Source organism: Diceros bicornis, chromosome 1 (genome assembly GCF_020826845.1).
Source record: "Diceros bicornis minor isolate mBicDic1 chromosome 1, mDicBic1.mat.cur, whole genome shotgun sequence".
Taxonomy (NCBI): Eukaryota; Metazoa; Chordata; class Mammalia; order Perissodactyla; family Rhinocerotidae; genus Diceros; species Diceros bicornis.
In genome coordinates, this window is record NC_080740.1 from 21300759 (window position 1) to 21319128 (window position 18370).

At 35.9% G+C, this 18370-nt stretch overlaps 1 protein-coding gene across 1 annotated transcript in view; it reads left to right on the top strand.

Moving 5' to 3' along the window:
- The window catches only part of ARSK (arylsulfatase family member K), a 51309-nt gene that overhangs the window by 18096 nt on the left and 14843 nt on the right, over nt 1-18370 (top strand). The window contains exons 4-5 of the mRNA XM_058532952.1: nt 14754-15036; nt 17144-17315. Coding sequence (XP_058388935.1) covers nt 14754-15036; nt 17144-17315 — 455 coding nt within the window. The remainder of the gene's footprint in view (nt 1-14753; nt 15037-17143; nt 17316-18370) is intronic.

An 18370-nucleotide genomic window follows, 5' to 3' on the forward strand; every position in this document is an offset into this window, starting at 1 on the left:
TTAGAACTGTTTGTGCTGTCTTTACTACTGAAATTGGCCATTTCTGAACCTGCTTATATTTTCAGCCAGAATTATAAGTTTCTTTAGTTTATTAGTATGATACTCCATCTGTCTTTTGTAGGCATCAAGTGATGCTTTCTTCTTGTACCAGTTTAGGAACACTAGTCCAGCTGTGTGTCCCTTACTGTCTATAATATACTACACCATACTGGGAACTCTAAGGGCTACACACTTATTTCTTCCAGACAGCTGCTAGACAAGTATTGGTGGTACTACTCATTAAGGTGCCATTTACTGACTGTAAGACTTGAGCAGGTTATTTATCTACTTAGATTCCAGTACATCAAATGAGCTTACAATGAATGACTTTAAAGGCTCTTCCTTTCTGAAATTCTTTGACTTCAATGGAGTACAGTTACGTGGTTTATAAAATCCTAGAATTTATCTGCCTCTCTCATATTATATGTATTGTGTTTATATTGGGTTTGATTAGGTTCAAATTTGCTGTATCTTCTTAGCAATTGAAAGGAAACATTTGTATTTAACTCATAGAGTGTTTTGATCATTTTTGCTATCAGGTAAACCTGTTTTGCCAGTATAGTCCCAATATCTAAAACAGTGCTTCTCAACCAAGGACAACTTTGTCCCTCAGAAGACATTTGACAATGTCTGGAGACATTTTTGGTTGACAGCACTGGGGGCATGCTGCTGGATGTAGAGGGTAGAAGCCAGGGTTGCTGCTGGACAGTCTATGATGCACACAACAGCTCCTCCCACCAGCAAAGAATGATCAAGCCCAAAATGTCAATAGTGCAGAGGTTGAGAAACTCTCATCTAAAGCTAAATGTTTTATGCTCATCAGCATGGCCTTAGGAATGTCACACTTAAAGTAATTGCCTACATTTTGAATCTTAAGTTTATTCTTCCATATTCTAAGGGATCAGATCCCCTTGGCACTAGTAGGTCAATTTTTTTAGAATTAACAAAACCAAAGAAAATGGTAATTTGGAAGTGTATAGAATTAGGAGGTAATAGACTTTACATAAACATTTAAAACCTAGATTTCTAAGATCAATACCATTTAATAAAGAAAATGAATATTAAGTGTATTCTTTAAAATACAAAGACTAAAAGATGATCCTCATTTAAGTTACAAAAGTAAAATCAGATGTATTCAATACCCATTCAACAAATATTTGAGCCACCTACTATGTACCAGACACTATTTTTAGATGATGAGAATACACTAGTGATTAAAACATAAAAATCTCTCATAGAATTTACACTCTAATGGCATAAAGAGAGAATTTAAACAAGCTGCTGTCTTATCTTTCCTAGCTAAAAGTTTAAAACCTAAAATCAAATCCTCTGTCATTTCATCTTACTACCATTGTAATTACAAATGTTCTCAATTCACAGAGCTTAATGTTTTTCTGAAGCAAAGTCACATAGGCAATTTTTAATCCTCTGAAACAAATGAAAAATAAAGGCCTACTTCCAAAATGAGAAAATTGCTGTGGGAAAAATTCTCATGCTTGAGCCTCTTGGCAAACATCAAAGGGAAGCAAATTATAGGCTGCTAACACCACTCTTCTTGTTCCCTGTCGGCCTGCAGACCAGCATCACAGGCTTTCTAAATAGAACCAGAGTGACCAGGAGGGAAGCGACAGAACTCGGAACAGTAACCACAGAGCCATCTCTCAGTCCCTTTCAATTCTGCAGCCTAATGAATAAGTCTGTGTTTATCTCACCCATATCCACTATTATTTTATAATCTAAGATCATATATAGCTTCAGATCAGTTTTCTCCATTCTAAGGAGGAGTTCTTTTCTTAAATGGAGAAAGACATTCATTCCTTTGGTCGTTTTAGAAGCTTTTTTAGAACCCCTATCTTATTATCTTTAATGAAATTCAGTATCTAGAACAGCCTGCATTATTCTGGGTGCATTCTCAGCATTATTTTTTATGATAATGGAAGAACTTGCTGTTGTTTTTGTTTTGTTTTGTTATTCCAGAACCTCACTTCTGATGACTAGCAAATTCTTGGCTGAAGCAGCCCGTGGGGCTATCTTCAGATTTCTCTCTACCATAACTCCTACATCAGTTTCTTGATATACCAGTGAGAGCTCTGAGCCTACAGCCTCATTACAATTCTTAGATTTTTTTCTATTTAATTACTAAAGTTTAATATATTATGTTTAGCTGCCCATAATGAAGTTTATCTCCTACTTTTGCCAGTGTTAGCCATTTGAGGACTTGTGGAAGTTTATCTCAATCTACTTAAGAAGAGCCTAAAACTATCTAATAACATGGAGATTTAACTTTTTCAATTTAACAGTAGCATTAGCCAGATATATGACCTAGCTGCAGAGACTTATGGTTTAAAAGAGTTTTAAAAAAAAAGTCTGGATACCTACAGCACAGGGAAAATATGGTGAGTTCTGTTTAAAGGAGAAAGTGATCACATCCAGATTTTTTTTTCCCAAAGCGTGGGAGAAAAGGCTGTAAAGTACTGTATTTTCTATTTTAAGGTGCACATTTTTTTTCACAATTTAACATCTTTGAGATTGTAATGCATCTTACAATTGATGATTACAAAATTGTGTTAGTCTTAGTGGCAACATTTTTTCTTAATAGTATATATTTTTCGAAAAAGCACATATTACATTAATAGCATTTTAGATACAATAACTCCCACAGAAGTAGAACATCAGTAGGCTCAAATGCAGGACAGGAAGGAGAAACTTCTGAACAGAGGCATCCAAGTAGGAAAATGCAAACCTTTTGGAGGACATTGGATAAGCTAGAATTCCTGTAAGGAAGCAATGAAAGGTAAGGCTTGAAAGATTAGGTGAGGACTTGAATAACAAGCTGAGGCAGCTGGCAGAAAATAACCTGCGTGTTTCATTGGCTAAGCTGAATTTGAGAATCTCCATCAAGTTGTTGTTCTTTAAAAAAATAGGTAAATAACCTTGGAATGGTTCTGTTTTATTCTTTTCATCCTTGAACATACTTTTGCCCTTTGATCAAGTCTCATGATTGTTTTAGATGAATTTTTTGGAGTTCATGTAATTTCTTCATTGATCTAATTGGTCATACCTTAAGTTTCTCTGTTTTCTCCTAAGCAGTCTTTCCAGCCTTCCAGTTGGCTCCTTTATTGACTACATTCTATTGCAGTTAGCCAGGAAGTAGCTGCCTTTCAGCGCCTCTTTTTCTAGTATGAGGCTATATGGCAAAGTTTCATATGTAAGATACTGTATAAGGAATATAGGAAAATTTTTAGACTTATTCTGCAATTTCTAAAGACGAGTGTTAAAATGTCTAAAAGTACATGGGTAAATTAGCATTCCTGACGTTAAAAATAAAGTAACAACCACAGTAATATCTATCATATCCCAAGTTTGACTCAAGCAAGACCAGAATGTATTAAAAAAGAACAGTTTTAAAGTGAAAAAAATATTTCTCAAGCAAATTAGGTAATTAAAAATTGATGTCTGTCAACAAAGGAAGAACAAAACTCATTAATAGCAGGCAAAAGAACTAAAAAAAATTGAGGGGCCGGCCCGGTGGCGCAAGCAGTTAAGTGCACGCGCTCTGCTGCAGCGGCCTGGGTTCGCCGGTTCGGATCCTGGGCATGCACTGACGCACTGCTTGTGAAGCCGTGCTGTGGCGGCATCCCATATAAAGTGGAGGAAGATGGGCACAGATGTTAGCCCAGGGCCAGTCTTCCTCAGCAAAAAGAGGAGGATTGGCAGATGTTAGCTCAGGGCCGATCTTCCTCACAAAAAAAAAAAAGGAAGAAGAACTAAAAGAATTGAGATTTAATTTAGTATGAGGGCAAATAATATTATAACTCAGAATAGTAGCTTATTTTCATAATGATAATCCTTCATCATTTAATTCAAGACTTAACCTAGAAAAACATTTAAAGTAGTGCTGGCTGGAGAAGCAAAGGACAGTGCTAAGGCAAATGGTTAATTCTGTGTGTGTGTGTGTGTGTGTGTGTGTGTGTGTGTGTGTGTGTGAGAGAGAGAGAGAGAGAGAGAGAGAGAGAGAGAGAGTATTTCTTAAAGAGAGGAAGCCTCAGCTGTCAGGAAAATTCAGCTTTCTAAAAATGACTAGTCCCACATGACTTCTATAGAGCTAATTTTAAAATCAGTAGCAAAGGATACTTTCTATTTCTGACATATACTTTAATAATACATTTTAGGGAATCAAGTATTTTCCAAAATTATTTGTTATTATTTTTATAAAAAGTACACAAATCTTTTTTTTTTTTTTTTTGTGAGGAAGATCAGCCCTGAGCTAACATCCATGCTAATCCTCCTCTTTTTGCTGAGGAAGACCAGCTCTGAGCTAACATCTACTGCCAATCCTCCTCCTTTTTTTCCCCCAAAGCCCCAGTAGATAGTTGTATGTCATAGTTGCACATCCTTCCAGTTGCTGTATGTGGGACACGGCCTCAGCATGGCCGGAGAAGCGGTGTGTTGCTGCGTGCCCAGGATCCGAACCCGGGCCGCCAGTAGCGGAGCATGCGCACTTAACCGCTAAGCCACGGGGCTGGCCCAAAAGTACATAAATCTTAAGTATCAAATATTTAATGTGTTTAAAAAATTGTTCCATAGGAAATTAGTTAAATAACCCAAGGTATATATATGCAGTAAAATATTAGAAAGCAATTAAAAATTGGTAGAGAATATTTAATGGCACTTGACACAAAGATATTCAAAATTGAAAATTTAATAAATTGAAAAAACATAAGACTGTGTAAAATATCCTTTTTAAAAAATATATACACATATCACACACACACACGCACACACGCACACACGCACACACACTAGATAAAACTGGGAAGCTACACACCAAAATCTGGTTTGGGCAGTCAGAAGAGCCTGAAAGATGGAATTTAGACTTTGTTTTAGAATTGGCCTGAAAATAAACCTGAATGTGACTGTTTCAAGGACAATTTAATTTTTATAATCAAACCTTGAAGAGGTTTGAATTCCTACAGAATCATGACAGATGCTATTTATCTTTGTAAAATTTTGAAAAGTAATAGTTACAGTTAATGAAAACCAAAGTGAGAAAGCTGAATATTGAGAAATTGATTGAACATTAGCTTATGAAATATCCATGTTATGAAATATGCATTACTGAAAATTAAAGTCTCTTTACTTGCAAAAAAAAAGTCTTCAAATTGAAATTCCTATAATATATGTTTGAGTCTGAGATCATATATAACCTCATTTGACTAAAATCTTTTTTCCTTAGAATTCTCATTGTTATACCCAATACTTTCTTTTTTGTATATGAAAGCTCCAATTAGAATCCAGTCTTTTCAAGCTCTGAAAGTATGCCCTTTGTTAATACAAATTATTCCCTTTTCACCTTTTATAGACTCTTAAATATGCCTTTTTCACTAGAGAAAATGTCAAACCTGTTTTGTAGCAGTATTATCAAGTTACTTGTAGGTATCAGGCCTCATAAAAAATGAAGGATTGCAACAGCAAAACTGGCTCAGAATATCTCCACAAAGTTGCTGGATCTCCCAAACCATATCACTTTTTTCTGTTTTTATTTAACTGTTGTTTCTATAAATTGATATTTTTTAGCAGTTTTGGATAAATTTTTTTTGGAAGATGCAAAGATAAAAACACCGATTGAACTCAAAGCATGAAAATATGAACTTTTCTGCCTTTTTTGAGTAATAGCCTTGCGCTGACACTTTCCCATATCTTTGGCAAAATTTCTAAAGTACTATTAGTGTTGGAAATTACTCATCAAGATCCTTTGTTACACTCTGAGTCCTGAGTAGAAAATGAACTTTTTAAAAAAACTTAGGTAACACATAGAATCAATAACAAAGCTAGAGTCCTAGACTCAGAAAACAGGAATTGGGTGAGGCTTGTGTCTGAGAGCACACACCAGTTATGCCATAGAAACAGGCTGGCCAGGACATTGCTGCTGGTGACACTGCTGCCATAATTAATCTCTAGCTGACCCCATGTCTGTGTGTCACTCCCCCAAGATTCAGGATCTCAGGACCTGAGCATCCAATTGGCAAGCCTAGGTCACTTGCCTACTCCCTAGCTGCCTGGAGTCCTGGGGAGAGGGCTTATCACTCCCACTTCAGCTTCTGTACTGGGCGATGGCCTCTCCCCTCTCATTAAACCCACACAAAGGGAAATTCCTGCCCAAAAGCAGGTGGTTTGAAAAACACATCACATCCAGACTTGGCTGTCTTAGTAGCACCATGCCCAGTAAGTCACTAAGCTAACTGGGCAAGTTTTAGTTACCTAACAGATTTTAAATAATTCAGACACGTCATGTCATCCATGCCCCCATTACCATGAAAGTTAACTAATTTAAAATGTGTTGACTGAATTTCTTTGATCAAAACCACTTGGAGAATAATGATAGCTATCATTTATTAAGCTCTTACTACCTATTAGGCACTGCCTTAGGTTTAAGAGAAAATTTTTCCAGAAAGGTCACTGTATATCTTCCTAGGCTTGTTGAGAGCCAGCCCTGATAGCCTAGTGGTTAAAGTTCAACACACTCCACTTCGGTGGCCTGGGTTTGATTCCCAGGCACGGAACCACACCACTCATCTGTCAGTAGCCATGATGTGGTGGCAGCTCACATAGAAGAACTAGAAGGACTTACAACTAGAATATACAACTATGTACTGGGGCTTTGGGGAGGAAAAAAAGAGAGAGAGCAAGATTGGCAACAGATGTTAGCTCAGGGCAACTCCTTCCCAGCAAAAAAAGAAAAGAAAGAAAATTTATTGAAAGATTAATTATGACTATAACAGCCCCAAAGTTAGATTTCTTAGTAGTGAAATCATTTTAACTACTTGCAAGCATGATAGACATAAGTGTGTATCTTTTGTAAGTCTTCTATTCTGAGGCTTAAATTGTATGAGATTTGCACTCAGTATAGTACTATGATCGTGGTATTTATTTTCAAGTTCTTTTGGTTAGGAGAATAGTCACTCGAGCCCACCTACATGAGACTGGGGGGTACACAGGGTAGAGAAGATGTGATCATAATGTAAGGATTGGCATGCAGTGAAAAGGGATTTGGATTATCAGACTAGGAACAGGGGCTGTAGTTACACTAGTCTCAAGAGATGGAACTGGGGAGTAATTCTGAATCTAATACAGCGTTAAGGACCTCAGTAGCAGGAGTTTATATTCTAGTTCTCTGCCATTAACATAACTCCTGACTTTTTTCTCTCCTCTGCTCCGTATATTTTCTCAACTACATCACTTCCAGCTATAACTTTGACCTGCATGACCCTTTTTGACTCAAGCTCCATCTCCTTCTTTGTGAATTTTCTCTACCTCATAGCTGCATTCTAGATAACTGCAAGTTACCTGACTATTGTTTCTTTCCAAATTCAAATTCTGTAAATAAGAATGATAGGCCCAACTCATATTTTATACCAGACCCCATCATAATTGCTGACCAGGAAGGACCTAAGGATCTGGTCCTTAGGTCAGGTATGCACCCCTGGTCAGTCAACAGGATAGAGGAGGAGTTAAATCCTACACAATATGGTCATCTGGGTCACCCCGTCAGCAAGAGCTGTGGACATGGTGACATGTCCCATGCAGTGACTACTTGATGAATTCTTAATGACAGATTTAGTGGGGGATAATCCACCCACTTTATCTTTCAGATTTGATGGCATTTTGTTCAGGTTATGTTTTCTGAATAATACTGAAAAACAAAAGCTTACAAAAATTTAAATGTTAGATTTGCTCAAATTGATATGTTAAATTACTTTAAAAGTGTCAGAAAAAAACCTTCCCCTTTTTTGATGTAAAAGTAGTGAATGTGATCTAAATTATTAGAGTTATAGTTATGGCCAAACTATTTTATCACAGTTGCTTTTTCCACAAGGTAGCATATGGCCCTTTATTTTAAAAAGTATCGTAGTAAAGGGGTTTTATGCCTGAGTAGATACGAGGTGATAATATCATTTTGGTAGCTAAGCAACTCACCTCAAGCTCCTGCCAGCACAATGCTTTGCACCTGGTAGAAATTTGATAAATATTTCTTGAATTGAATCAAAAAGGCTGCCTATATTTAAGTAAGCCTAGACTACAGCAAATATTCTCTATCAAGGGCAATAGTCATTGTCATCTAGGAATTCAAAGTTATAAATATTGATGCTCCCATGGTAATGAATTCACTAGCAGACTAGAAAATGGCTAGGTGGGAGTTCACAACCTCAAGTCCATCAAATCCCTGAATACCCCCATACACACTCATGCAAAACAAAACTTTTGTTTGAAATTTATTTACTATTATTATTATATAATAATATTTTATAATAAGAATATATAATTGCATAAATATGTTTACAATGAATATATAAAATATATAATATATAATTAATAAAATTATATAATATAATGTGCAATGTTATATTTTATAATATAAAGTATTATATTGATAATATATTATGTATAATATAGTGATATAAGTATTGTAATATTAATATATTTTTAATATTGTTTATTGGCAAAAAATCCATGATTTTCAACATATTTACAAATAACTCTATGAGTAAAAGATTAAGGAACACCAGCTACTATAATTTCACCAAAAAAGGAAAATGGTTGGAATTAATAAAATGAAATCAATGGAAAAACATACATACATTGATCATTTAAATAATGTATATTGAAAAGGGATGTTCCAACTTGAATTTGCCAGAGTTAGTATTATTCATTAAACTAAAACAGACTGTCATATAAGTAAGGAAGATAGATGACAGCCTTGTAAGTTCTTTTAAAAAAATGGTATGTGTGTTTCTCACAACTTAAAGAGCATTTGAAGGGAATAAGTATGGATTCCTTTTTCTCTTACAGAATTTGTTAGGCTAATAGCAAATTTTGCAAGGGCATCATTCAGAATTATAATTTTTCTATGCAAGAAACTTATCTGAGACATGTTAGCTGTTATAATCCCATCAATAACAGTGATTGTGCATGTGTGTGTGAGAGAGAGAGAAAAAGATATCTCCACAGAACTCTTAAAGTCTGAGATATTTATCTTAGGAATTTTAGGAAGCTGAAGATTTAAGTCTAGGCTCCTAATTCATTTTGAAAGAAAACTCTTATGTTCTCATCAATTTTAATATGTGATATTTTTTCAGATGTGCTTGTTACTCTGTAAAGTAATCTTTTCCTACCTTTGGACTGATTGTATCCAATGCTACAGCAGAATTTGGCACATTGGCACAGAATACCCACACAGCAATGGCACATAGACAAATTTATGCAATAATTAGTTGGTAATGTGTTAGGTAGTTTTATTTTCCATTTATATTAGGAAGAGATTTTGTTGTTAAAAAGAACTTCAACTGCTGATTATTGGAGAGTGCATTTAGCCATCACCTTGTTTTCTGGAATCCAACCAAGGTAGAAGAATGCTATTCGTGGGCTACTATAGAAACACTTTTGATTATTCTGTCTAAAAATTAAGGGTTTTTTTGCATAAAAGAATTCTTACACTGTTACGTAGAGCATTGCATCTCAAACTTTAACATGCATACAAATCACCTGGGCATCTTGTTAAATGCCCTGATTCAGTGGGTCTGATATGAGGCCTGAGATTCTGCATTTGTAACAAGCTCCCTGGTGATGCTGATGCTGCTGGTCCATGGACCACTCTTAGAGTAGCAATGATAGAAAGAACTGGACCTCAGGTGGAGGTAGGACAAAGTGTAGCTAATAGTGAACCAAAAAGTGGTTATTTTTTTGTGTCCCTTTGAGAAGAGAAGCCCTTCTTACATGTCTACAAAGAATTGAAGTAGAGCTTGGACCACTTAGGAGGGTCGCTTAGTGTGTAGGGACAAAATGACACATTGAAGCCTCTCGAAGTTTATCAAGAACAATCCCCTTTGGGATAGGTATACTCTACATCTGAGCGCTCACCTGAGGCTAAATTGGAGTGATCTCCACTGCACACTCATGAGAGAATGGGAGTGAAAAAGGCAAATAAGATCTTATTATTATGACAATAGTTTTGACCTCATGGACCCCCTGAAAGCCTCTTGGGAACCTCCCAGAGATCTCTGGGCCACTTTGAGAAATGCTGGCATACAGGAAACTACACATTATATGTTCATGCCTATTGCAAGTAACAAGGTAAATTTATAATGAGAGGAGCCAATAAATCATTAAGTATCTAAACCACAGGTAGTTTTGGTTCCTCCCTATTAATACAAGCCTTTTTTAATTGTCCTGATTGAAACCATACTCTTGACATTCCAGACAAGTTACATAGAAATGGAATGGAAGGAAATTTGTTCAAAGTACCCGCAGTGGCCAAGTAATTAGAAAGCTTATATTTCAAGGAGGTTATAGCAAATAATGGTGGGGGGATAGAGACAACACTTAGAACAACAAGACAAAGTAAATCTAAGCACATGGTCAGAAGATACTGTTTCCTGGCGCAACAGTTTGGCCTGGTTAAGAAGAGATTGGAGACACTAGTTGTTTAGTAAAGAGAATTATAATTTTAAAAGAATTATTTTTATGTTACAGTAACTGTAATAGATTTTCACATTCTCTCCCTATTTTCCTCATTAGTGCTACTGGCCAGAAGGAACCTTGGACTGGGAAAAGAGACTCTCTGAGCTGAGAATTGCAGCTCTTGTAGCAGCCTACTGCTTACTGCGTCTCTTGCTCTTCTTGTGCTTAACAAGGGCCCGCGAGGATTGGGCTGGCCCAGGAGTAGTGAGAGCAGAACAGAGAGTCAATGTTGACTATAATTATTAATATTTATCGAATACCTAAAATGTGCTAAGTGATTTTAAGTTATAAAGAAGTAAATTGTTACTTTATACTTAGGCACAATGCCTGAATATGGGTCAACTAACCAAAGTATTACCCTCTTAATCAGCTAGCTTACTCAAGATTCTTGGGATAGCCAGAAAAGAGGAAAAAATGAAAATTATGAGAGAGGAACCTTTACCTTCCACCATAATCTTGTCCTGCTTCCCTAGTAATGCTGAAATCATTTGCTATAACTCTCCTTGAATACCAGCAATTACAGGAATCATGCCAAAGGCACACATACCATGAATAGACGAAAGAGAATGCCACTAAGTTAGGAAGGTAAATCACATATAATTTAGTAAGAGGGCAAAAATAAAGCTAAGTTTGAAATTAGCCATAATGATAAGACGAGGCCAAAATTAACTTGATATGAGCCTTTTTACTCTTACGGGGACCGAGAATCTGGGTTGAAAGAATCTTGGGAACACAGAGAGTAAAAAATAAAAAAATAGGGAAGGGGGCATAACCTTACCAGAAATGTTCAATGGGATCTCACTTATTCATTGTATTCACTGCTGTAGCAAAAGACACAGTAATCCGGGTTCGCTACAGCCATCTTTCAAGGCTAGATCTTTCCTTGAGATGTTCTAGACTCACTCATGACTGCATCCTAGGGTTGACTAAATCAGCACAATCAAGACAATACTCTACACCTGAGTTAATCCAAAGCCAGGTAAAGGTTCTGATCACCAATTTGGATTCTGTACTCACTTCCAGTATGTGTTGGGGGGGGAGAAGGGGGGATGGGGGGTTTCCACACACCACCAATTCTCCGGACACCAGCTGGGTGTCCTAAAATCATCTCAATTCTGGCACTATCTATGTGGAGGTAGCATCAGATTCCACAGGTTAAGGGCTCAGTCCTAATGAGACCGCCCCCTCCCCCTCCCCTCTGCTTCAGACGCCAGTGGCAAGTCCAGGTTGTTACCTGTGCTTCTAACATACTGGCTATAAATCAGAACTTCCCATGACCCCCTCCTTGGGTTCTATTAATTTGCTAGAGCAGCTTACAGAATTCAGAGAAACATTTTACTTACTAGATTATCAGTTTATTATAAAAGGATATAACTCAGGAACAGCCAGAGGGAAGAGATGCAGAGGGCAAGGCATGGGGAAAGGGCATGGAGGTTCTATGTCCCCTTTAAGCCAGCATCACTCTCCCACTGCTGCAAGTGCTCACCAAGCCGGAAGATCTCTAAACCCGCACCTTTTTTGGGTTTTTGTGGAGGCTTCATTACACAGGCATGATTGATTGATAAAGCCATTGCCCATTAGTAATTGAATTCAATCTCCATCCCCTCTCCCTTCCCCGAGGTCAGGGGGGTGGGACCAAAGTTTTTCATCCTATTATCACACGGTTGGTTCTCCTGGCAACCAGCCCCCATCCGTAGGTGTGGTCAAAAAGTAACCTAATTAACATAACAAAAGGTTCCTTTGTCCCTCTCTTCACTTAGGAAATTCCAAGGTTTTTAGGAGCTCCCTGCCAGAAGGGGGGATGGAGACCAAGTATAAATTTTTAATTATAAATCACAATATCACACTAGGCAACTAGTTAGGCTGTATTACAAGCTTGATTGTAATTTTCTTGTTTTCTCTAATAATGCGTCAGCCATACGAAAATATAACACTCCATGTAACACTCCTTGGTTGAAAAGAAAGCACTTGAGTTTCTAAACATCTTGTATGAATCTCAGTGTCCTATTTCTTCTTATCTCAAAATCCTTGAGCTATGCCACAAGTACTGCTGGTGTAATAAACCCCTAACATCCCAATCCTCTGCAATAACTAATAATAGTCACATATAGGGAGTTTCAGCAATGATTTAAGCAAAAGACTGAGAAACTAATGTTACATTGTTTTGATAGTATGATAAATTTTACAAAACTTACTATTTTAGGGCTTTCCATGTGCTAGACAGAATTAATTAGAATCTGTTAGATGTAATTTTGCTGAAATTCTAGTATTCATTATTTTTATCAAAATACATTGAATATCCACTATGAAAAATTATATTTTTATTATGGCTGCTTAAATTCTTTACCTGCCTTCAAAAGGCAGATAAAAGTTCTATTTTAGCTCGTTTATGGGCCATTAGTCATTTTGTGTAGTTTGAAATTCCCTTATGTGGGGTATTATATGGGGTTAAATAAACAATATATTTATTTATATTTTATTTAATATAAAATATTCCTTATTTCTATATTGGTATCTGAATTTTAAAAATCTTCTTAATTGATAGGGCACTTCAGAGGTACTTGCCTCAACTAAAACTTGTAAAAATAAGCTTTTTAGAAATGTCCAGGACTGCTCCCTAAACAATTATGCTAACTAAATATACATTGAGAAAAAGTAGTCGTAAGTACTACTACTTATCAAGTAGTTAGATAAAATAGACTAAAGATTTAAAGAAATTGAATTGATGGAATCACTTAATTTTTAAATCGGCTAATAGAGAAAATACATCTAGTTTATAATGGATAAGAAATCTGCATCACTATTAGCTTAGATAGCTTAGATCATAGTTAAAATTGTTCTTATAATGAGAAAAGACATAGCTGGAAACAGTTCAAAACATGAAACTTCAGAAACACATAAGGTGCACATGTGAGATAGGATTTTAAAAATATAAAGATTAGTTATAGGAGGAAATTATAGTAGCTTTGGTTAGAAATACTGTTTTCTTCTGACAAAAAAGACAAAATGCTAGAAAATTCAGGAGAAATACTAGGAATCCAAAACATTTTTTATTTTACTAAATGTCTTGTTATAAGAAAAAGTAACCTTTCTAAATAATCTATCATAGTTTTAAAGAACACGTTAGTGATTATTTGATTTTTTTTTTCCTGGTTTTTGAATTTTCAGTGCTCAGTAATTATTCTTAATGAGATCTAGTGTAGTTGTAACTGCACAAAATTGGGGTTTTCTTGCCGGATGCACATAAACAGCCAATTAATTATGGCATCAGCCTTCTGGAAAAGAGATCAGCTTTATTCTGCAAGATCGATCTGCTGGGAGAACAGGAAGCGTGTGCCCTCAGATCTGTCTCCCGGATTCAGGATTTGGGGCAAAATTTAAGAGGTTAGGGAGAACAGGCTGGCACATGGAAACACTGGCAGGACAGGTTTTGATTGGTGGACTTCAAGCATTTCTGGTAAGCTTTTAAACATTTATGACAGGGTTCTAAACATTTATGTGGTTCTGAACTTTTTTTTGTGTGTGTGAGGAGTTCAGCCCTGTGCTAACACCTGCCAATCCTCCTCTTTTTTTATTTTTGCTGAGGAAGACTGGCCCTGGGCTAACATATGTGCCCATCTTCCTCCACTTTATATGGGTCACCGCCACAGCATAGCTTGCCAAGCAGTGCATCCGTGCGTGCCAGGGATCCCAACCAGCGAACCCCGGGCCGCCGCAGCGCATGCACACTTAACTGCTTGTGCCACCAGGCTGGCCCCAAGGTTCTGAACTTTTATGATGGGCTTCTAAACATTTTTGATGAGGTGGGGAAGGAATTTTAACATTGGATCTTCCTGAATGAGGGACCCTTCGCTTCTGATAAAAGTTGGACTTGCAAGTTGCGATTGTGTCCCAGTCTTGGGTTCCGTGGGAAGGAGGATCTCTGGTTGCACGGTCGTTTCAGGTCAAGACTTCTTTTGCACATGCTCTGGCTACATGACTTTGCAGATTTTCTGAAAGGCAATTAATCACTCTGTTGATAAGAGATGGGGTCAGTTGAACTGGTCCTGGAGGGCCCAAGATTACATAGTTAGTCTGAACATTTACGTGACTGAGTCTAAACATTGTTTTCCATATTGCTTTCTTATGTTTATGCTTAGTCAATTTCTAAAACTTTTTAAATACCATACAATATACCTGTCTTTTTGCCCCCTCAGCAATCGCGTGGAAGCATGGACAAGAGATGTTGCTTTCTTACTCAGACAAGAAGGCAGGCCTATGGTTAATCTTTTCCCTAAAAAGACGAAAGTAAGAGTTATGGAAAAGGACTGGAGGAATACAGATAGAGCAGTAAATTGGTTAAGAAAGGAAGCGATTAATTACACTCAACCATTTGTTCTGTACTTGGGATTAAATTTACCACACCCTTATCCTTCACCATCTTCAGGAGAAAATTTTGGAGCTTCAATATTTCGCACATCTCTTTATTGGCTTAAAAAAGTAAGTACCCTATATGCACTCAAAAGTAGAAGTTAACATGATATCTGTATATTACTGGTATTTACTCACTGTTTCTTTTATTATCACTTTTAAAGAAAATTTTGAAAACTGTATATTCTCATTAAATCAAACTTGACCAATAACTGGTTGACAAAAACTAAACAGGCAATTTTACAGAAATAAAATATATTAAAACTTAGAAAACTACTTCTGAATTGAATACATTTTCATATAATATGTCTATAAGAAGACAAACTGAAAGACACTCTCTTAGGAGTGCAGGCAGTATTCACTTTGCACAGTTCAGGATGGTAAAAATGACCATGCCAGCTGAAACTGTACAAAGAGATCTTAATAATCAGTTTGGGGAAATGACCATGTTTCTAGGACTCTTAAAAACATTTGTCAAAACATTTAAAACTTTCTTATTTTGGGTTATAAATGTATAGGGAAATGAAAAAATAGTAAAACTAGTATTTATTGAATGCACTGTAACTGAAAACACTAGAGACATTGAGAACTAAAGTGCTTTGGTTTTTTTGTAACAAAATGTAGCAAGAGTAGTTTGCACAGTGCTTGCCTTCTCACTGTATAACTTAAGCTACCGAGCAAGTGTCTTCTGTATGTCTTGGCAAATTGTCATATTCCTTTCTAAATTTGGATAACCTTCCAACATTTTACCCTTTGCACTTTTAACATCATGATGTATTTCTGAGAGTTCCTTTAATGTGAAGATTTTTGCCAGTATCCCTTCCTCTAGGACAAGTTTATCCTTTTCTTTGCAATGACCTTCCTCCTTTAGATCAATGAGTCCTCTGGTTGTATATCTAGAATGTCTCAAATGGTAGCAGTGTCAGCATTCTCAGGCAGCTGTTTCCTCTATAACTCCATTTACATTTTATTCAGATTTCACTTCCACTGTTACCACTTTTTATTTCCTTACTGTACATTCATCTTTGTTCACCAGTTCCCTCTTTTGATTATCCATTTTGATAAAACGTCACATGGAATTATCACTGGGAGACAAGGAGGCTGCACAATTACACACTTTGCTGTCTGTGTGTATACTGAATGAAAGATGTGCAGTGACTAACCACTGAGAGACTTTGAAGTAAATGACTTGATTAGTCACTGATTATGAGACACATCTGTAATTTATGTAGTGGTTTGTAGACTAAAGAGCTAGCAGATTATGAATGTGATAGTTTGTACTTTATGCAATAACTCACAGTTAATATACCTTGGTAACTAAAATTTGAACTCTATTGGGGGACTGGTGTTATTTACCTGAACTGTGGTAACTGAAATCTGTGCATATCTGAACCATGCAAAGAGAGGACTGCCTGTGTTTTGAAACATCATCTTTAATCAAATTTAAGTTACTTTAAAAACTCTAATCAGAAACACTATTTAGTGCACCCTATTTTAAAGGAAATAATGTCCAAGTTTCAGATACTTCATGTGTTCTTAAAGGGTTCTAACTGGCTCCATCTTGAAAAATGTGTCTGGAGTTAGTACTAGCCTAATGAAATGAGTCAAATAACTTTTAAGTAAAATAATAAGTAGATATTTGAATTTTTTAAAGTTACATGACTAAAAGATATATAAGACTTTAGTCTTAATTGTTTTCACCAAAACTGTAAGCATTTATATGTATTAAAAAGTTGTATTTGTTTTTAACAAACATTTGGCTATCTCACTAGATATTGATATTTTTACTAGTGGACTATTGGGAAAAAGGAGTCTAGATTCTTAGGTTGTTGATTCTGAAATCTGAATTGATCACACAACTATATTTAAAGTGCTTGGACACTTTTTCTGGACTAGAATACTATCTAATACAGCTCATGTTTTCCATTGACATGTATAATTTTTTAAATAATTTTCATAACTGTCTCACTATATAAACAAATATTGATATAAACCTTTTGTTGTTGCTGGAAAATTAACAATTTGTTCCTAATTTATGTTTTTGATTTACTATTTTATTTACATAATTTATGACCATTCTTTTCTACTAGCATAAATAATTAAATGTTGTCTAGTTTACCATACATACTTGTTGGAGAAGAGGAATATTACTACTTTGTTTTTCTCCCCTTTTCAGGTGTCTTATGATGCCATCAAAATCCCAAAGTGGTTGCCTCTGTCAGAAATGCACCCTATAGATTATTACTCTTCTTATACAAAAAACTGCACTGGGAAGTTTACAGAAAAAGAAATTAAAAATATTAGAGCATTTTATTATGCTATGTGTGCTGAGACAGATGCCATGCTTGGTAGGTGGTGTAATTAATAAACTATTATATGAAGAAAAAGCATAATATGTTTTCAACCAACTGTGATCATGCTTTTTGGTGACTTGTATGAACATCCTGAGATAATTTCTTATAACAATTGCTTAGATACTTCAGATTTAGGATTATAAGACTCTTGACACATATAAAAATTAGATAATTTGCATTATTAATAGTAGAATAAAAGCCTCTCAATCCAAATTATTCATAAATTAATAAATGCTTAGATTTGTTCATACATAAAGAAGAGGTCATAGAAGGCTATCATCTGCTTGAAACAAAACTTTTAACCGGCTTTAATCAGGAATCAGTATTCAGCCAAACACAGGTACATGTGTGACAGGTAACTGTAAGGCAGCTGAGGTTCAAGTAGAGGAGACAGTTGAGTGTAGAATCTCATGACTTCTCCCAGACTTGTAATAACTGCAAAACAAATCCATTCTCCCTAGGCCCTCTAGAGCAAGGCTTAACTAAAGCTGAGATCAGTTTCCCCATGTATATTCTGGTCCAGACTTATAGTGAATTTCCTTCCCTAATTCAACTCAAAACCAAACCTGCCTGCATAAGATGATTGTCAGGGAAGTGTTTTGCCTGCTCACTTGTAGAGTTATGGCAGTTTCCACTTCAGATGGAGAGAAACATTGGTTTAAGAAAATATACCAATTTTTATAACAAGTTATTTTCATAACACCATATCAGGTATTTTGCTGCACTTTGGAGTGGAGCATAATTGCATTAGTGAAGTGTGGGTAGCACCCCTTCTATACAAAGTAAACCTTGGGAATAAACAAGCGAATGGCTATTTCTTAAAAAGCATTCATTGGGCAAAAATAGAAAAATATAAAGCAGAAAGCAAAAAAGCCCTGTGGATAAATTATTTATAAAATAGCAAATATATGTATTAAAAGATTTTCAAGGACTGTCCAACTACTCAATCTTCAATGCAAATAAGATTTTAAGTAAGTTTGCTTAATCTACGTCCACACGAATGTTGAATTGTATTTCGATATTTTCTGATGTTAGTGATATTCACCCAT